Consider the following 21,908-nt stretch of genomic DNA (forward strand, 5'->3'; position numbering starts at 1 on the left):
AATGACCTGGTTACTAATTGCAAAATATTGACTTTAGTTTTTTAACTTTCTTTAATTAAAAAAAAAAAAAAAGGTAAAAATCACATTCTTATTCAACTTTTGAAATTAGCTGTTGCAAATAAAGCTGCAGTATCCCTTCTTTAAGGACTGTCTCTCAGATTTGGTTCGAGCTGACAAAGGGAAGTTAGACACGGAAGAACTCTTTTAAATATTTTTCCTCTTTTAGTTCTGCTTTCCCTTTTTTTCTCTCAATTTTTTTTCTTAAAGAAGAAAATAAAGCGAAGGAGGGAATTAAGTTTGTAACATGCTTTTTTCTTCTCAGAATACAATAGTTTAAAAAAAGAAAAAAATTACAAATAAAACAGAACAAAATGAAACAAAGTAGAAAGAAATAAAGAAAGAAAAGGTTGTGGTACTGGGATATTGCAGCTTTTGGAATGTTCGTCTTTTCTTTTAAAATCTATTTTCATTAATTATTAAGAGAGGAACAGATACGGGTAAGCAGGCTGTGTGAATGAGCTGTTAGGAGTTAGTTAGAAGCTCATAGCGGCATTTAAGCAGGCACAGTCAGTAAAATGCTAGTGGATTTGCAAATTATAAGCAGAAAAGCAAAAGGAAGAAAAAAACTGAAATAAAAAAAAGCAAAGGAAAAAATAATCATACTGCGGATGCATGCTTGCGTGAGAAAACTTAGTGGGAGCAATGAAAAAAAATGCCATTAGATTAAGGAGGTTTATTACTGAATTCCTTCCATTTTTTTTTTTTAACCAGTCTCTTTTAAAGAAATACTGCATATTCAATTTGCACAGTTAGTTCAACTCTAAATCACTGTCATCACTGCTTAAACAACTGTTATGGGAAAAATAAATAAATAAACAAAACAAAGGTTAAATTAAATTAAAAAAAAAAAAAAAAACAGAAGCAACTGAAAAAAAAAAATCTACCGAAACATACGAAACCGTGTTGATGGTCACTTTAAAGAATGTTCAAATGTCATACGTGTTTAAATGTTAATAAAACTATAATGGCAAGAAAAATTAAAAAACAGTTTATCAACTATTTTAATGACTCAAAATGACATTAGCACCTGTAATCGGAGGAAGTGAAAGGCAAGGATTTAGGAAACATTCGCTGTGTTCTGAAAAAAAAGAACAAATTATACAAAGCCTTCAAAATTTTTGTTTTGTTTGTTTGTAAAAGCCTGGCCTTCTCCAAGGGACCTCTGAGATTGCCTATGCAGTATTTCTAATTTCTTCTAGAGAATGACAAACCTCCTTAATTTAAAATGGGTGTAATTTACCACTGTAAAGGCATGCATCAGAACATTCAGGAACAGCCCAGTTAATAACAAACACTCGCACACACCCCCTCCTACTCCCCTAAGCCCCGCCCCCTCCTCATTCCTTCTCAGGCACATACAAAATAAGCAGACTGTATAAATCCCGGCATAGGCATGCCTACCGCTTGCTCTCCAGTTATAGGCTTTGCAGTTATTTTAAAACACATTCCACTAGAATTACAATGTGCTTTTCATGCAACAATGGATGTTACTAGCTTTAAAAGGGCAGTCATGAAGCAATTAATTAAAATGCATAAACAAAAAGTCTGGCTAAGAAGGGTTCCCCCACAATGTCCTGGCCTTGAATTTCTCCTGCCTCCCCCAGATGGAAACCTAACATAAAAGGGTGGTCCTCAGGCTATGGCTCCTTCCTCTAACCTGATGATTGTCACTTACCATTGGTCTCTCCCGGCTGCTTGTCCCTTTTCCTCTTCTTCTTCTTTCCCTAGATGAACACACAAAACACAGGGAATTATTGCAAGAAACAGACATGAGAAGAGTGTCTGGGCGCTCTTCTCCTGGAAGGAGTAGGCAGGAGGAAGTGACCATACTGCCATCTCCATCCACATCAACTCCCGGTATTTGTCCAACCTCCAACCCCGCTTCAAGCCAAATGCCCTTGCATTGTACCCCAGCTGGAGGGACACACCCTTCTTGGGAGAAGAGAAGGGACTGGCAGGTGGTGAAGGGAAGCTCTCATTTCTCATATACCTATGTCCATTGTCAAACCTGACCCACGGCATTTGATCCATAAAAGGGAAGGGGGGACTGCAAGACGAAGATTCGGAGAGGAGTGCGATGACGACATTGCAAGCAGTCTGAGAGCCCATCTTTGAGGAGCACATGAAGGTGGTCATGGCTGCACCAGCTTCAAGGCCTGCCCTGCCTGACCTGCTCACAGCTCTTACTTACGAATGCCAAAGGGTCCCATTCTGAATCAAGAGAATGAAAGCTTTAGCAGGGGCTTCTCTTAGAGCTGGTTATTAAAGATGTGGGGAAAAAGGGTGAAATAGGACCAGGAATCATATGGGCTCCTTTCACAACTGCTGAGTGGGCTGGGAGCCGTGGCTGATGCCTATAAGCCTGGCACTTTGAGAGGCCAAGGTGGGAGGATCACCTGAGGTCAGGAGTTCAAGACCAGTCTGGCCAACATAGTGAAACCCCCGTCTCTACTAAAAATACAACATTAGCCGGGCATGGTGGTGCATGCCTGTAGCCCCAGCTACTTGGGAGGCTGAGGCAGAAGAATGGCCTGAACCTGGAAGGCGGAGGTTGCAGTGAGCCAAGATCATGCTACTGCACACCAGCCTGGGGGACAAGAGTGAAACTTTGTTTAAAAACAAACAAACAAGAAAACAAACCAACCAAACAAAAACCTGCTGAGTGGACATCTGTAAGAAAGAAGACATTCCCTCAATTCTCTTCTAGCTGACATAATGAGGATACGACTCCTCCCGAGAATGGGTGCATGTATTGAGCATATGCCAGGTGCCAGGCATGATTCTAGGTGTGCTACACAGATGGACTCATTTTAATCCTCACAACAATCCTTTTCAACAGGTATTACCACCATTCCCGTTTCACAGAGGAGAACACTGAGGAGTTAGGTAACTTTGCCAGGGTCACACGTCTAGCAAGTGGTGGGGCCAGGAGAGAACTCAGGTGGTCTTGGCTCCAAACCCTCAACCACAAAGCTCTGCTGCCTGCATGTTTAATGCCTAGCCCTCCAAGGAAGCTCTTTTAGTGAGGGGTTTAGGGGATGAACTGCATAGAGTCTTTCATATTCTCCAACCTGATCCTTCTTGGTATCCTGACCGTCTGCTCGAGGTTGCAAATATGGAATGGGACTGGGGGGAATTCAGGAGAGGGTGACTGCCTCATTCCAGATTGAACTAGTTCTCCCTCCCCTCATAGTCCTGCCCAGATGAAGCAGCTGCCTGGCATACATTTCTATATGTTTCAGAACAGCTAAAAGTTGCCTTCGCCTAAAGCTTCTCACAATATGCTGATGTCAACTCAGAAGAGAAAAAGACAATGACAGGTAGAAAGAAACTTGAGGTCTGGGTGCAGTGGCTCACGCCTGTAATTCCAGCACTTTGGGAGGCCAAGGCGCGCGGATCACAAGGTAAAGATATCGAGACCATCCTGGCCAACATGGTGAAACCCCATCTCTACTAAAAATACAAAAAATTTTCTGGGCATGGTGGCACATGCCTGTAGTCCCAGCTACTGGGGAGGCTGAGGCAGGAGAATGGCGTGACCCCGGGAGGCGGAGCTTGCAGTGAGCTGAGATTGTGCTACTGCACTCCACCCTGGTGACAGAACAAGACTCTGTCTCAGAAAAAAAAGAAAAGAAAAGAAAAGAAAGAAACTAACTCGAGAACACGTTAGGCTCTGTCAGGAGAACCTCAAGCTTGGTGATGCCACCAAGCTTAGGCTCCACCCTAGGGCTGAGGGCCATCTGTTGTAGAAATGGCCTCTCACTTCCATGAGGTCAAGGGGCCTGTGCCACTCGGGAGCTTTGTTTTGGCCTTCTGTTCAGGGCTCTTATTGAAACGTGCTATGTCCCTTCATGTACAATTTCTTTTAAAAGGACTTCACGTGCTTTATCATGAAGCTGGCATCTCATGGGCCTGCAACAGACCATCTCCATGCCCGCGCCTCTCCCACGTGAGGGGCAAAGTGCCACCTGGCTGTCCTGGAACAGGCAGGTGGGCCTAGTTTCGGTTCATTTAGGAGCCTGAAGTATTCATAAAAACCGGGCACAGAAATGTTTTAACTTCATGGAGTATCAGCATCCCCATAGACAAGGGCTTCTCAGCCATGTGTGAAAAAGCATCTCCATTTCCAGTTCCTTGCAATATACTGTGGAGGCATCTGAAAATTCCTCTACCCACAAGGAAGCTGTCCCTTTAGGATACAGCATAGAGATGGTGACTACTGAAGAAGTTCTCATTTAGATTAGAGACTTCTGGAGGACAGGGACTGTGTTTTCATAGAAAGAAGACATGAGAAAGTGGATAAACCCTAAGCTTAGTGAAGAGGAAGATGCGTCTCCAGGGAGGTGGCCACCCTACTACCCCCTTCAATGTAACAAAAGAAAGAAAGGGCCTAATATAGGGGTGGAAGAAAAGAAACTCAGGTGAGCAAATGGCATGGGACCTCTATCCTTTACCCAGTGTAGAGGGTTAGACAGGAAACAATGTCAAATAGAACCCCAGGGCTTAGATATTACTGTGGGACTCAAGAGTTTTTTCTCTTCGTCTCTAGAGAATGTGCCAAGTCTGACAACCCAAATGTGACTGTTTTCACTCAATTCTGTTTTCCTAAGGAAGAGACATAAAGTCTTCCGTTACCGGTTGGCTGAAAAAGCAGGAATGTGAAACAGGCATGAGGTGAGCTCAGGAAATATTTTCCAGAAGAACCTTTCGGAGTTTACAATGACTAAAGTAATTTATGGAAACTCCCATGCCAAGTTAGTTTAAAAAAAAAAAAAAAAAAAACTAGTAAGTTGCTACCACATTCAAACCCATAAAAGCCTCAATGCTGCGGTTCTTAGTCCCAGTGTTCCCTAGTGCATAAAAGGAAGGAGTGAGTGTGAGTGTGTGTGTTCACACCCATGTGTAATGAGTCATTGTAATAGGAATCTAAGTACCTCTTACAAGAGATAAAGTTCCTAGAGCCCTAAATCCAGATCTCTAAACCTCAAATCGTCTCAGGAGTTCCCTTATTATACCAAACCATCTTCCAAATTTAAAACTGAGCTAAAGCCATTTTGAGTGCCTCACAGCCCTTCTGAAACCCAGAAAGTATGTCACAAAAAGCCTCGAGCAATACTTTCTCTAAACGACTCTGAGGCAAGTCAAACACGGTATTCTTTTGAAGCTATCACGGTCTGCCTTGTACCTTTGTAGAGATCTCACCCTGCACAACTCCAGGGGGCACCATTCACATAGACCCCAGTGTAAATGACATACTCTAGAGTTGTGCAGTGCACGCCCTGCACAGCTGTACATGAAGGCCCTACTATGACCCAAAATGTCCATTGGGGATATGATCTCTACAGAGAAGCTGAATTCCGCTCTGTGGTATCATTCTAGATTACTCAAAGAATTGGGTCTGTAGCAGGTAGAAGCTCAAGATGAACTCTAAGAACTTCTGACCCGAAACCAGGAGAGCAGCTTTCCTGAAATGATATGGTTGTGTACGTGGAGGCTATGGAGCCTGCCTGCTGCTGGAAATCTCCACCTCAGGGTCAGGTGGGGGTGAACAGCAAGCCTGTGGGAGAGCATTCACTTTCTCATCCTCTTCCTTTCAGCTCCAGAAGAAAGGCTTCCCCACTGCACACATGCTGGGGACAAACAGAAAGGTCCCAAGCAGTGGAGACCCCGTGCAAGCCCGTCTGTCCGCGACAAGGGCTCTCTCACTAGAACACACGCACCATCCAAGAGGTGCCAGCACTCCTTCCTGATTCAACTCCCAGGAGGAGCACAGTCTAGCGCTGAAAGCTAGGGGGGCAGGGCCTTGAGAAAGATGGCCAGGGGCACCTCCCTTCTCCCTCGTCTGCACTGCAAGCACGGGTTTAAAAGTATGAGAAGAAAAAGGAAAGAGGCCTGAAATCACTCATCAGAGCAGGCAGAAGCAGCTCCTCCTCAGGATCACATAGGCCCGCAGATGTTTGCGATTTCCTGGCGGATGCTAAGTTCTGAGGGAGTAAAGATGTCTGACTTAACTCTGAATCCCTGTAATAACTTGTGCACAGTAAGTGCACACTCAGTTCAGTAATAATTTAATGACCTCAACCCCCAAATGTAGAGCTGCTTCACCACGGATGATGCCAGTGGGAGAGTCAAAATAACTGGAAAAGTAACCATCCACGGTTCCAAGACATTGACAGGAAGGGGATGAGAGGCCTGTGCCGGCCTTAAGACAAGTTTTGGTTTTCCCCTAAGAGTGGATGTTGAAATCCCTTCATGGAACCAAATGTCATGAAATAAAGTATCAGGCAAAACAAGAGGCATTTCATCCCTCGAGAGAGGAAAGCAGAGTTACTGGGCAAAATGTGGGATAACCAGCAATGGTGAAAAGTGACAGAAGTCTCTGGAAGACAGTGTGCTCATGGGAGGAGAGGAATCGTGGGGTCACAACCATTGCAATTAGTAAAAACAATCATACCATGGTGTTTCCTACAACCCAAGAGAGGACTAGGCAGATCCTGTAGCCAACACAGAGCCCAGGATCACACACACCACATAGCACACCTTTCCCTGCCCCTGCTGGGCCCAGAGTCAGTCCATGCATCCTGCCAAAGGCTGACTTCCTCTGGCTGCTTTCAGGGATATTCCCATCATGCTCTTCTCAGGATGAAATAGGCTTCTAACTTCTACTGCACCATGGCACAAAGCAATAGTTTTGTTTTTCCTTCTTAAGTGTAAAGGGCCTGCTGAAAGACCTGGGAGGAATTAAATTCTGTTCCTCCACACCTACCCACTGGTCTTCCTTAGGCCACACCACTGATCACTGCTGAGGAGCCTGAGGAACCTAATTCAGAGCATAAGGTCCTCCGGGTGTATCCTAGAGCCTTGCCTCCTCTAGGAAGTAGACAAGCACCAAATCAACCTCATTGGTCCTGAGCTGGAACAATGGGACTGCAGCCTCCTCTCTCCACCCCGAAGAATGACTGCGAGCTGATCGAACCATCCATACTGGAAGCCCCTCCCTGCAGGTTAGTGATCCAGGAAGATGCTACTGGTCCCCAAAGTGGGCAGACTGGACGCTCCTGAGGCCCACCCCAGTCAAGTGGCAGGTCCTGTTTTCTTTGTCCATATAGACGCACAACACAGCTCTACGGACTCTTATCCTAAGGAAAATGATCCACCTACATAGTTATCCCGCGCAGACCAGCCGGGGTACAGCTGCATATGAAGCTGTCGCTCCTTCCGGGCCAGCTCATAGTATTTCGCTTGCTCTTCTCTGGACAGTGCGTGCCACTGGAGGGGATGTGGGGTGCAGACGAGAAAGACATGAACAAACAGAAAAGCATGAAAGAACATCACACACTAAGCCAAGGTCAGGGAATAAATGCTGCTGTTTTTTTGGTTGAGTCCATCCAGAAATGGTATAATCTGTACATACTGTTTGCTGGGTCCTGGCACTAACAGGAATATTTAGACAAAACTTGATTTGTTATCTATGTCATTCTGTCATTTACTCACTCTCACGGGTGGGGGAAGAGTATGGCTGTGACTGTTCTGAATGCTATCTGAGTGCAGAATAACCAGTCCTGACTCCATGAAGGTCATTCGAGGACTCAGAATGTGGCTGAAGGGCAAGAATTCTCCACAGAAATGGGGACAGAGACATTCTGCCACCTGACCTGCTGCACTCTGGTCCCTCACCACCCGCCCCCCACTTCTCCCTGAGAAGGGCGTCACCTACCCTCCGCCCAAGGATCTGGTTGATGGCCGCGCTTTCTTTCAACGTGCACTCAGCTACGACCTTTGCTCTCATTTCCTTCATATACAACATGAATGCATTAAGAGGTTTCTTTATGTGGGGCTTCTTCTTTTCTTCTTCCTTTTTGGAGTCCTGATGCTTTCTGGAGATAGACAAAACAGACACAACCCAATAAACGAGGTAGTGGTCCAACTTCCTCCATGGCAGAGAGCATATCTCCTTGTCTCCTAACCCCCAAGTCTTGCAGTTTTGGATTAAAACCATGTTTTTAGTCTTCTGTACCCCGGAAAATGGAATGAAAATAGCTTGGGGAGGGGTTGGGGGAAGGGAGGGATTTTGCAATCACTTCCCTCAAGTTTCACAAATACACAATTTTCCCAAGCCAGAGGAAAGCACATGGTTGCTGTCTTCACCTCGGCAGGGTTTTCTCCTGCTTGCAGAACAAAGCTCCAAATGTTCAAGTACAGGGTTAGGGGGCAGGGAAGTGGTTGCAATCCCAATGTATCCACGTACACACACAAAAACCAGTTCTGTTCTAACCTGCGGTGGTGCAGTGAGATTCTGCCACTGTGCACTCTCTCTATCTTTGTAAGGGAGTGCAGAGCCCACACAGGCTGGGTATTGGCTGGAGTCAAACTAAACGAGGCCAGCCTTAGGGAGAAGGCCACCACCCAGTAGCTGCAACAGGCTTACAGAACACTGCGGCAATGAAGAAGTGAGAAAAACAGCAACACTTACGAGCTATGGAGTGAGCCGACGTCACTCTGGGAAGATTCCTGTTTGACTGTTGGTGTGACTATGGCCGGATGCGGAATGCCCGTCGTGTGTAGCGTATGATGTGGTGGGACCATATGGGGAGGGAACCTAGAAGACAGAAAGCTGTGTAAATCGTCAGAATCAAAATGAATGAATGAGGAGGGATGTGTACACACAATTAAAAAAAAAAAAAAAAAAAAAGCACGTAACACTCACATGAAAGCAACGCAAGGCATATGAAACCTGTCAGCATTAATTAGCGATAAATTAAACATAATGATTCTCATAATGTCATTAAAGCCAATCTCCCCCTTCATTATTGCTACTGACATAAGACATTATGATTTTTAACATATTTAGCAAAAGACAAATTTAACTGACGTACTTGGGCAGAAAAGTGGGCTTGGACTACCTGCCAGAAATCGCACGTCCACTTATTTTTTGAGGCATTATTAGTGGTATCTAAGAAGACAATTTCCTAAGTCCTAATCAGCTCTAAAATGAAAGGTGAAATCTTTTGTTGTATATTGACAGCTAAATAAAATATTAACGTGGTTGAAATATACATACATTTTTGACAATGCTGTGCAAGCCTCATTAGGCCTCATCCTGTTGATGAAGTGCAATACAATTTTTCTTTTTCTTTTGTGCTATGTCCCATCATTTGACAGGAATGGGAGAGAGTGAGGCAGGAAGACAGGGAAAATTCAAATAGTTCCTATTTGGTTCATATCATAAGTCATGGACATTTTAAATAAGTTTGTATCCCTTTATGGAAAGATGCAAAAAAAAAAAAAAAGGAAAGGAAAGAACAGGTGCGCACACACACACAATAAAGCTTTGATTCTGATTTGTATGCCCTTTCTCCTCTAAAATTTAGGATTCCTGTATCACTTTACTTCATATGTTGTCTATGCATCATTAAGAAGTCTCCTGAATGATTATCAAAACTATAAATGAAAGATATAGTTTATTTTCTCTCCTCTCATGCTGCTCCTTTTTTGGACAGTTCTCTAAGACACATTTTAGGGCCTGAATTGGCATTTCCCAACCAAGTACATTAGCCAGGACAGAGAGAGCTAATTTCAACCTATTCTTGGCCCATCTGCAAACTGACAACTGGATCAAACACCTTTCTCATTTTCTCTTTTGCATTGTGTCACCATGATTTGTACTGGGTTGGAAGACTCACCCCTCTTCTTCAAGCAACACATCCTACTATAGAAAAAAGTAGTGAGGGAGAGGGCAGAATCCCAAAAGAAAACAAAATGGCAGCCTCCTGCTCCAACCTGGCAAGGTGATTCAAGTGAGCAGATGGGAAGCTGTTCAGATGAAGATCATGGCAACTGTTGCTTTCTTAGTAAGTCCAAACCAAAACAGTCCAACGTACTACCCAAGGAATAATAACCTGCTTTTCACAAAGCCAATTCTGGTGGGAACTAGAGGGCCTGCCTAATGAGGATCTATCACGACAATTCTCTCAAAAGGATTCCGTATTTATTTACAAAGTTTCTTCCAGAAGTGGGCTAGAGATAGTTTCTATTCAGCCAAAATAAGGTAACAAACGTTAATTTGAAAAATAATAAAATGATTAAAGTACTAACTGAATCTACACAGATCAACAGAGGAAGGAAAGTTAATGAACAATGCTGATTCTTGAAGAAGGCCCAAGCCACAGTAGACATTTCACTCAAAAATCCCACCCTGATGTGGCCTCTCCTGCCACTGCCTTTACAAATTTAAGCCAGTGGTGAAGACTGCATGACATGACTTTAAAAATAACAACCATACAAGTCCTTTGAATGTATCAAAAAAAGAAAGAGAGAAGGAAAATGTAAGGAAACAAACAAGCGAACAACCTTCATCCCCTTCCCCTCAAAATAATGTGGAAAACAAAAAAAGCAGAGCCGTTGGGAGACACTTGGGCTCCAAGTGACACCCTGTTCCTTCCCACTGCTTGAAGGCCTCAGAGGAAACAGAAGCTAAGAACATGTGTTCTTGGAAACCCTTGGGTGAAGTGGTGGGTGGCAGCTTTTACTGTGAATTTTAAAGGCCTGACATTCCTCAAATACATATGTTCCCTTCGTGCAGAATGAGAATATGTGTACAGACGTGCGAGGGAGAGGGAGGGGGAGAGAGAACAAGGCTGCGTGTGTGAGTGTGTATGTGTATGTGTGTGTACATACACCAAATACCATGGGAAGATGCCACAATCTGAGTACATTTTGGGGTGCAAACTTCCAATGCAGCCATGAAGAAGACACATTTCCAAGTTCCCATACCTACATGTATATTCCCGTATCTGAAAAATGTTCAGCACAGAAAGAGACCGTGTGTGAACATGCATGTGGGCTGTATACATATACCTTCGCTTAAGAAATTTCTTTCTGCAGACAACTATTTCATGAAATGCAATAAACACCCTAAAAATTCTAAGCAGCTCATTATATACCCCCGTCTGCTTTCATGGCTCCAAGCCAGAATATAATGATGAACCTTAACTTGTTAAGAACAACTAATTTTTGTTTCTGGCTGTCTCAGGGGCTTCTCTCTTACTCACTCTCACTTTACTTCACTGTTGACACGTTTCTGTTAACCGGATGTCATCTGCCGGCCTTGATTTTATGCACAAGCAGTAGGATGCATTTTCCTGTGCAACAATCCTGCTTTGAGTTGCATTAGGTTTGTCATTATTCTCTCATTTTCCCCCTTGCACTTGTAACATTTCATCTCTTCCTGCCTTATTTTTTGTGAGCCACGGTGCACCCACATTATGGTTTATACATGATCTCGCTCCCTTTGAAGCCGGCAGATTTCAGAGCCGGCTCTCGTCAGGAGAAGAGCCTTGCACCAATTTAGCGGGCTGAGGGCCCGGAGCTCCAACATCTCAATCTAAAGGGGGTCACAGGGTGGCACAAGTGAGTGTCAGCAAGAGCTGTTTAATTGCCAATCTAGGCTTCTCCATGGTGTTTAAAGTATAATGACCCATCACTTAATTCTGAGAAGTCCTGGCCCCACTGCCGAATAGAATGAATATCAAAGGATGTTCTGGAACAGGGCAAGCTGCCTACATTTGCTATAACTGCCATAAGTATAATAGACCTATACTTCTGTCGCCCCATTACCACAATAATGTATTTAATTTGCTGTATACGCTTTTTAACTAGCTATCTTTCATTTGGTCTACCTGGGGAATCGGCCACCTCTCCCCGCACCTTGAGGCCCTAACCTTTCTTCCTGACGTTCCCTTCCTTTCCTCCACCCCCTGCCCACCTATAAATCATCGACTAACCTCCTAATGATAATTCAATCGATCAGCTTAACCCCAATCCCTATCCTACAATTACTTTACCACTTTTAACCTCCGGAATGCACCAAATAAACAAACATGAAAAAGAACCAGGTACAATATACAAATGCTGGCAAGGTGGGAAGAGGAGCTGTGGACTATAAGCTGCTACACTAACAGAACTACATGTAGCTGTGGTCCCTGGGTGCTCTCCACCTGGGAGACCCCCAATTCATTCCCATGCTTTGCGAAGCTGTGATGACACTATTTACTAAGTGTATACTTCCTCTTCTCTCCAGGCCAGAGAACACACGAGCGTTTTCCTGCCTAACTAATACTGGCATGGATTTTGAAATGTTGACGATATATCGCAGGTAGAAAATTGATCTTTTCAGCTGCGATATCCATGGCATAGTTACCGATGCTAGATATGCCACAGTTTGTTTTTCTTAATGAATGTAACTCTCTGTCACTGCCAAAATTACTGTTTTGTAAGTAGGAAAAGCAGCATCTTGACCTGTCTTTCCAGGCCCTTCTCTGGTCTTGGCTTGACATGTTGGCCTCAGGGATTGGGGAAAGAAGCTGGGGACAGCATCCCTGCCGTGTAACGCATGCTAATTTCATTATGTGCCATCATCAGAATGGGTTGGTGATTTCAGACCATCAGCAAAGTCTAAACCTCCACCGATTTAATTAACTTGACTGAAAATCAGATGAACAGAAAATAAAACTATCATTAGAAACAATTAGCGACTACTTAAACATACTGCTGCCAACCAGTTTGTAAATAAACTAGCAGTCACTGAAAAATTAGCCAGAATTAATCAGAGGGAGGAAAAGAAGAACATGGGGATAGGAGTGTATCTTGTAAATATATTTCTATGCTGAAATATAAATATATATGAATGTACAGCACATACACACATGATTTCTTTTTTAACTTTCAAAGACTTAGAGCTGCACAGACCACTATGATACGCACCCACCACGTGTGGCTACTGAATATTTGAAATGTGGCCAGTCTAAACTGAGAAGTGCTGTGTGTATAAGATACACATCAGATTGTGTAACAAAGCTCAGTACAAAAAAGAACATAACATCTTATTAATAGTTGTTGTCCAGGGATAGCATGTTAAAATGATAATATTTTGGCTATATTGCATTGAATAAAACATGTCATTAAAATAATTTTATCTTTAAAAAAAAAAAAAAAAAAAAACCTTTTTTAAAAACACAGCTACTACGAAATTTAAAATTCCCTCTGTGGCTTACACTATACTTCTATTGGACAGTGCTACCTTCGAGGGGAGGAGGCGGATGCTTTCTTGTTGACTTGGAATCAGAGTCTGAGCTTTGAAAACACCAATAATCTTTATTCGAACTCTTCTTGGTATAATAATAAAACTACCTTCACCGCTACCTTTCTTGCTGAGGACAGGACAACAGAGAAATGGCATTTTTAAAAGCTTCGGTCCTGTTTCTCCCTTGCCTTCTTAATTCTTTAAAATACATTGTTCAACTGAGCGACTCAAAAATTTTACCCAGAAAGACATCACTTACCTTGGAATTTCAGGGCAATTTTTCAGGATTTTCTGGGAGTACAGTCTAATGTCACATTGGCTTTACACTAATAGAACTACATGTAGCCATGGTCCCTGGGTGGCCTGGTGGCCATCTAGAGAACTTCCTGGGAAGTCACCCATGGCCTTGGATGAAGGCCCCGGTTCTTGGAACTCACCTGGACATGGAAGCATTGACAGTCAGAGCTGTGGGGTAGGGGTGTCTGAATCCTCCTGTTGTGATTGGGTACACTGGTTGACCTTGCCTACAAAGAAGGGGTACAAAGTAAGAGACTTGAAACAAGGGTGGGGGTGGGGACAAGAAAAAGAAGAAAAGGGAAAAGTTCTCTCTGCACAGTAAGCTTTATTCTCATTTGATCAGAACAAAAATCTTGGGGATTGTACAGGAAGGATCAAAGGGAAGAAACACAGAACAATTTGAATGCCATAAATCTGATAGGAATGGCTAATTAAATTTTATAACCTCTGCTTATGTCAATAGAGACCCTCTCCCCAAGCTGAAACTAGGTGTTTTGTTGTAATAATTAAAGGCGAAGTCTCGCTTGCTTTAATGGAGCCATCACACTAATTGAGGGCTACACATCCAAAGGAAAACAATAATGAATGTAAATTTATACCAAAATAAAGTACAGTGAATCAAAGGACTTCAGTTGCGCTTTGGGCCTCTTTCGGTATTTAGATCTCGGTGAGAAAACATTAAATTAACAGAGCTTAATTTGTAGCCTTTTGTCAAATTAACAAGTGTTGACAAGAGTTACCGGGGGGAGAGTCCCCAAGAAGAATTGTGGGTAACCAATAGACAATCACATCTCATTACAATAATTAAAAAATACAGCAACATGCAAAATAGCATCCTCATGAAAGACACACAACTTTTTCTGACAGAGGGTTGTCTGAGTTGGCTATTCCTTTTCATCTAGCCTTCAAATATCTCCCCATCAGCTGAATGGGGCAAATGATCACTGAGAACTATTTGAGGGTTGGCCCCATCTATTTAGAAGAAATGGGTCACAAGCTCATGTTCCTGTCTACCCTCCCAATAAAAATAAGGCGAGACAAAGAAACAGAAACTACACCCAGGGTTGGTATTTGGTATAGCTACTACATAATGCAATCTGTTTTTTTTTAAAACAAAACAAAACAAAACAAACAAACCAAAAAAAAAAAAAAAAACAGGTAGAATTGTGGGGTAAGCCACTCCAAAATGTTATCTTCCTTAAGGCTTTGTAAGGCCATCTTCCCTAAGACTCAAACCTGAGTTTTACCAGGATTTATTCCTTTTAGCATTCAATGTATTGTCCTGTGTTGTTCAGATCACTGACAAACAAGGAGAAATATATCCACAGAAACAATCACGAAACACATATTACACACGTGCTCATGCAAAAACACACATACACACAACCCGCCACAGTATGCTAATGTATCAAAGGCCTTAAAGTTGCAAAAAGACAGTCAAATAATCTGGTACTGCCAGGAACTAGGACTGATGCTTACGAAGGCCCCACATGCTACAGTGACAGTTCCAACTGCCCCATTCCCACTGTTCACAGTCATTCAACGTGCAAAGACTCTCAGAGAGATGCTGATTCAGTCCCAAGGAGCTTCTCAACAGACAAAACTTTCCACTGCTGTTGTCAACTTGGGAGTAATGCTCAGCATGAGGTGGGGTGTCCTGGAATCATACGAGAACATGCCCTAATCCCAACCCTGGATTTCAAAACAAGGCAGTTCTTGTTCCCGCTTCTGTGCCCTCAAATATGTAACACCTAAAAGGGAGGACTCGAGAGCCTCAACCCAATGACATGATTGCAGTTTGGACAGCCAACAGCAGAACGGCCATGATCAGCTTCATGGGGTGGAAGTCCCAGGAGTCTTCTGCAATTCCCAAAGGATCTTCAGGGCACCTCTGTCCACAGAGCCTTTGGGGACCATGGTCTCGAAATACTAAGTGCCAATAACTCTTTTCCTACATAATCCACCTGAATGGCTATGGATTTGCCTGTATTCCCACAGGACACCTCAGCAACACCTTTCCTGTACCCTCTCACAGCCCCCTCCCCAACCCTGGCTTCTAATACACACACACACACACACACACACACACACACACACACACAATAAAAAAATAAGCATGCCCGTGTAAGAAACAAAAAGGGAATTAAAAAATGGAACTCCTTACTGTGGTACTAACCATCCTAGCGGATGGGGGATTTGTCCTACGGTGCCAGGCGATAGCGGGTAATACGGGGATATATCTGGAGGGTGCGGAGGCCGTGGGATTCCTGAGGGAAGAAGCAGCATTTTAGGTACAAAGGAGGGAGAGAAGGAAAGAGCAACCCGTTAGGGGAGGGGAACAGGCAAAGAGGAGGAAGGCAGGCATCTCTTCTGGAATCCTAACACAAGGTTCATTTGTGATTATAAACCCTAAGAGTTGTTGGTAGGTTTCATCTCATTTTTCTCTTAGCCTCAGTTTGAAAAATTAGTTTATCTCCTTCTAAATGGACTGGGATAGTGGGTAGACTCAGAATATGCCATCTTGGGTCTTTCTGCCTCACGTGACTGGTGTGACTGTTTCAAGTTGAAAAGGAACAACCTCAAAAAGCCTGGGCAGCTGGTGGGGAATGAAGCAATGGTAATCCCTGTTGCTCTTACAACACTGGCCCTTTGCCCTGTGGAGTTTCATGCCTTACCTGCACGAAAGTTACTCCTCTGATTTCTAACAGACTTTTTGAGCTGTGGCATTCAAAAGGTTACTACCTTGCTTTTTTTTTCAAAAATGGTGACTCCTCTAAAATGTCTCCGCCTCTATTTGGATGAGCTGGAGAAACTGATCAAATGCCATGTGGCATCCTATCCAAGGTAGAACCAGAGCTGAACAGACAAGGAGGTGTTGGAGGCTTGTGTACTCCATTCTGGAACTTCATCCGCTAGAGGACAGAGTCGCCTGTGGGGATTAAGCCCATCTGCTGAATGGGCACCTTGTGCGCTGCAGGGGCTAAGAGCTTCACAAGGCACACATGAGTGGATTCTGCAAGTACGTGCCACCGCATGCCTGCCAGTTCCACAGGAGCACATCCTGCAGTCGACTCTGACAGAGAAGAACTGATCTGTGCTGTTGAAGTGGGAGGCAAAAGGCACAATACCACAGAATTAAAACAGAGTAAAGGAGGGAACGGACTGCATGTTCGTGGATGAAAACGACTTCATTTTTTAAAAAATTCATTCAGGAAGCTTTTAATCTGTAAATTAAGTCTCCCTGGGTGACATTTTCATGCAGACATTGCTTTCTCTCTATTACAAAAACCAAACAGATTAGCTGGGCTTGGACCCTACACCGAGCCATTTGCACACTTGAAAGAATGTTCGCAGAGGAAAAGTAAACAGTCCACAGACGTTAATCATATGTTTTACGATAACCATTTAAAAGCTATTCCCTGTACTACCATTATTTAAATGAGACGTTGATGCTGCCATTCACTGGTGGAGCCTGGGGCTGGCTGGAGGAGGCTGCCAGGCATCCAGGCATCCAAGCGCCAGGCTCAGTCCTGCACCAGCACAAAGGGGCTCAGAGACCAGTAAAACCCAGCTCATGTGTGGCTTCTTTCAGGGGCAGTGAAGGCCGCCTAACCAGGTAGCCTACCTACCCCAACACTACCAGTCCCCTCTAACGAAGTGATGCGTGATCACTGACTTAAACCCATCCTTTCAATTACTGAGCTGGGAAGGGAAACTCCTACCAACACACTGGGTAGCCTGAAAGACACACACTAAGCTTACCTGTCCTCCCAAGACCACCCCACCAGGAGCTGGGGCTGCCTGCCTGATTTAGATCTTGTTGAAGGAGAACTAAAAGTAACCCCACCTTCTCTCCTTCTCCCCTTTGGGAAAAAAGCAGTCAATGAACAACTGGGATAAAAAGGGGATGCTGGGTTGGGTGTGGTGGCTTATGCCTGTAATCCCAGCACTTTGGGAGGCCGAGGCGGTCAAAAGTTCGAGACCAGCCTGGCCAACATGGTGAAACCCTGTCTCTACTAAAAATACAAAAATTAGCTAGGTATGGTGGCACATGCCTGTAGTCCCAGCTACTTGGGAGGCTCAGGCAGGAGAACTGTTTAAAACTGGGAGGCAGAGGTCACAGGGAGCCAAAATCGCTCCACGGCACTCCAGCCTGGATGTCAGAGCAAGACTCTGTTTCAAAACAACTACAACAACAACAACAAAAGGGACACTGAAAAGCATGGCAACTTCTCCCAGACACCCATTGGTTGTTCCATGAAGAAATGAAGCAACCTGCCTGGGCTTCAGTATTCACATCTGTAAAATGGGCTCAACAATACCTAGAATATTGTAGGGGACAAAAAAGTTAAATAAATTAGCAAAGAAAATGCAGAATCCAGTGATGTGGCTTTTGAGGCTATACCAACAAGCCATTGTCAAGTAGTGACTGGAGCCTCTTAGCCAGCGAGGGAGCCGAGGTTTGGAAAGTCATGCTGTCTCATCTTCCCAGGAAGCTGAGGAGGAACCCAAGAAATGCCTTCAATATGATTCCTGCATCCAGGTCTGTCTGAGGCTCTTAGAGTTCAAAGCCACTCCTGAAACATACTGAGGACTCAGAGCTGGGTTCCCAAGACAGCCCCTTCAGGGGTACTGGAAGCCATAAAGAGATATTTCACACTGCAAATGAACTTCTCCAAAGGGAGTGGAAAACCACTCCCACACCAGGCCTCAATCACCCCAAAGAGCTTCCTTTTCAACACCCAGAAAAGCAACACGGGCCCCCCACCACCGTTCCCACCCAGTCCCCTACAGCTCGGCCCCTGGGGTTCCTGTGGAGGCCTCAACAGATTCCCCAGAACCCCAGGACCAGCGCTCTACCTTGGCTCCCAAGCCCATAGCCTACCTGTTTTGGGGTCTACGTCGGCTGGTAAGTGTGGAGGTGGGTTTCCCGGCGTGAAGTGTTCATTGCTGTACGTGATAAGAGGCGTGAGGGGGTGGACATGGTGAGGGTGCTGCACCACTGGCACTTTGTTCGACTGTGGGGAGGAGAACAGAGAAAGACACCATCAAGCCGGTTCCGGCAGCCCAGGTCTTCAGAGCACCGGGCCCGTAGGTTCCCCTGACTGCAGCCTCCCACCTGGATTTTCTAAGATGCACTCAACGCTGCCCGTCCCATACTCCCCCGAGTCCAAATAAATAGATAGTTGTAAGACAGCTCTCTGGGTGGGTCTGCTTTAGTTTTTATTTCCCCACTAAGCCTGGCTTTTAAAATACCTTCTCCATCCCTACCCCATTATGGAGCCCAAGAGTCTGCACTTTTCTGGTCCGCAGGTGAGTTGGAAGCGGGGACTTTAATCTCCCATGCCTACTGCGTTTCCGCATGTGGTGGGGACCTCCTACCCCAAGGCCCCACCTCCAGGAGGCAGGCAGGCTGCACAGGGGACCATCTAGGAAAACCACCACTTATAAGAAACCGGTCAGGCCCAAATCTCACCCAGCCAGCCTCCTTAGCCACCCTCCCCCCGCCCTCCACAGCTCCTATCCCCTCCCTGCCCTTAGAAACAGCAGGCATGCTACAGTCCTTCTCAGACAGTATGGATGCAAAGCCCCACTCGTGGTTTGGGTGGGAGTGTGAACTTTACCAGAAAGCTCTAAACTGCCTGGCAATCACTTGCATATTCTATGCAGATTACAGCAGCCCTGATTCATTAGGAATTTCATTGGAAAGTCATCCGGGAATGCTAATACATTAACTGGATGATGACGAATTGGGCGAATAAAAGGTACGCACATTTTAGAAATGGGCAGTTCTAGAAAACAAAGTATAGGCATTTTTGTGTTTGGGAAGGGTGGGTCAGTGGAGAGAAGCAGAGGACGGGGTGGGGGGAAGAAAAGCATTTAAAAAATGTTTCTAGTTGCCATACCCAGGCTTTCCCAAATTATTCTCCTCTTCTTTTCCCCACCTCCTGCTCAGTCCACCCCTCCCCACTCCACTACACTGTGCTATAACTTAGCCCAGCAAGATCACAAAGAAAAAATTAAGCTGAAACAAGCGAACTACTGGGCCATTTACGGAGAGTAATCCAATTGCAAAAAACCCTATTCCCCATAGAGGATTTTCACTAAAATCCTACAACAGGGACATTTAACCAGATTAGGTACCAGCGAAGATAAAGAGGCAAGTATTAGATGATGAATGGATTAGAGTCAAGTTTCATTTCAGAACGTGTCTTCATTTCCTTTTATTACTTTTAGGAAGGCACAACTTGCATTAACATCAAGGAAAAGGAATTGCATTAAAAGAAAAGAAGGAAGGTTCTAGTGCTGCCCACTAGCGCCTGTTGAGTTCAGGGATCACTAAGCAGTTAGTTAGTTCTCTTTACTGGTTCTCTTCTTGTCTCTCTTTTTTTTTTTTTCTAATGGGTGAGGAAGGAATGTAATATAGGAACAGCATTTCTTACCACAGGTAACTGAGGGGAAAGCATCTTTTAAAAGTGCTTTTAACTTTTTTGTGGTTATGTGTGGAAAGAAAAATAAGGCCTTCTCTCTAGACGCCCCGGAAAAAAACTGCAGAAAAAGAAGTCAACGTTTCCAACAGCCTGGTTTACCAATTCCCATGTATAACTGGACTCTTGGAGAAAGGGGAGATCATGTCCAGATGACATGATCTGTTTACAGTAAAGAAGCACAAATCCCACGGCCATGTTCTAAGCAGGACTAAGGGGAGATGTGGGGAAAACCCTCTTTCTCTACTTTACAACAAAAGAGGAAGACAGCATTTGGGCAATCATGGAGTTCACTGAGCATAAGATTTAAAAATTAAGTCTCCATCTTCTTAGATATACATATGAAGGCGATTCTAACAACAGGTTCTATCCCCCTGTGTTCTGGCTACCAACACCTCTCCCAGTATTATTTTGCACACCTGAGCCTAGCCAACTAGTTTTTTTGCTTATAGGAGCTTTGTGTTATATGCTACCATTTTGCAATCAAAGCAAGTAAGTTAAAAGCCACCAAAGCAGAGGGAGCTTTGGAAACCAGAAACACTTCCACAGAAGGGGCAGCCATGAAGGGTTGGGCAGGCCAGGGCCAGGGTGAAGGGCTGCTACCTCATGGCCAGTGCTGGCACCTCATGGACAGGCACTAAGGATTCCTTAAGAAGAACATTTGCTCAGGACAACTTGAGAAATAAGGAACAAGGAAGCTCCCACACTGTGTGCTGAGGTGGGGAGGGAAAAGAGAAAAGGAGAGGAAAGGAGGGAAAGAGACAGACACGCTGTTGCGTGTCTTCCCGCAAGGCTGTTGCTGCCTTCCCGAAGTTTTCTCTTTGGTTGGAAAGATACATACCCGCTGACATGAAAGAAAGCAGACCAGCTCCAGACAGTTTAAAGTGAGTGTGAAAAAACAGCGGGGCCAGTGGGGAGAGCCACCCATAGCCCAGAGAAGGGAAGATGATCACTCAGGGGTGGAAGGACTGATCAAGTACCACGGGAGGAGGACCACCATCAGCCATGAGAAGCAGCACATGGGAGAAGAAAGGGCTAGTGGTGGGCATCAGAACCAGCAGCAGTCAGCCCCGAGTCAAGCATCTCCCAGGATGCTTCCCACTCACTCAGATTCCCCGATCCTAGGAAATCTCAGTAGGCCCTGATTCATTCACAGTGGGTCTGGACTCAGGACCCAAGCATCTTGGGCCTGCTTCCTGGGTGTTGTGGGTGGTTCTTGTGTTCAGCCATGAGGACCACATGCACACAGGCAAGCACAGAGGTAAAGAGCCATGAGTTCTGATGACGAATCAAGTCCTAGTTCTTTTTTTTTTTTTTTTTTTTTTGAGACGGAGTCTCGCTTTGTTGCCCAGGCTGGAGTGCAGTCGCTCAGTCTCGGCTCTTTGCAGGCTCCATCTCCCGGGTTCCCGCCACTTCTCCTGCCTCAGCCTCCCTGGAGTAGCTGGGGACTTAAACAGGCGCCCCGCCACCACGCGCGGGGCTAGGTTTTTTGTATTTTTATGGGGTTAGAGACCAGGGTTTCCCGTGTTAGGCCGGGATTTTGGTTTCTTTCCGATCTCCGGGACCCTCGTTTGAATCGCCCGTCTCGCCTCCAGTGCTCGGGATTACAGGGCATGTTGAGCCACCGCGCCCGGCCTAATCAAGTCCTAGTTCTTAAGGAACCCAGGAAAAGCCTTAGCACATAACCTAGCACATAAGTTTGTTATTTATTATCTATTACAGTGGTTTATTAGTAAAGTTATTTTTACTGCTAAGAAGAAGCTGTCCAGATGACATGATCTGTTTACAGTAAAGAAGCACAAATCCCACAGCCATCTTCTAAGCAGGACTAAGGGGAGATGTGGGGAAAACCCTCTTTCGCTACTTTACAACAAAAGAGGAAGACAGCATTTGGGCAATCATGGAGTTCACTGAGCATAAGATTTAAAAATTAAGTCTCCACCTTCTTAGATATACATATGAAGGCGATTCCAACAAAAGGT

At 44.7% G+C, this 21,908-nt stretch overlaps 1 protein-coding gene across 14 annotated transcripts in view; it reads right to left on the reverse strand.

The window, feature by feature from the left end:
• The window catches only part of TCF7L2 (transcription factor 7 like 2), a 208,272-nt gene that overhangs the window by 7,666 nt on the left and 178,698 nt on the right, over positions 1–21,908 (reverse strand). For 5 of the 14 annotated variants that reach the window (XM_017892472.1, XM_017892474.1, XM_017892473.1 and 2 more), the window contains 8 exons: positions 18,324–18,456; positions 15,603–15,705; positions 13,579–13,665; positions 8,534–8,674; positions 7,778–7,937; positions 7,222–7,329; positions 1,736–1,784; positions 1,088–1,138 (listed from right to left, as the gene is read on the reverse strand). In XM_017892472.1, coding sequence (XP_017747961.1) covers positions 1,088–1,138; positions 1,736–1,784; positions 7,222–7,329; positions 7,778–7,937; positions 8,534–8,674; positions 13,579–13,665; positions 15,603–15,705; positions 18,324–18,456 — 832 coding nt within the window. The remainder of the gene's footprint in view (positions 1–1,087; positions 1,139–1,735; positions 1,785–7,221; positions 7,330–7,777; positions 7,938–8,533; positions 8,675–13,578; positions 13,666–15,602; positions 15,706–18,323; positions 18,457–21,908) is intronic. The other 9 variants (XM_017892481.1, XM_017892476.1, XM_017892478.1 and 6 more) reach the window with 6 other exon arrangements.

This window comes from Rhinopithecus bieti, unplaced genomic scaffold (genome assembly GCF_001698545.2).
Source record: "Rhinopithecus bieti isolate Rb0 unplaced genomic scaffold, ASM169854v2 scaffold_21201, whole genome shotgun sequence".
Taxonomy (NCBI): Eukaryota; Metazoa; Chordata; class Mammalia; order Primates; family Cercopithecidae; genus Rhinopithecus; species Rhinopithecus bieti.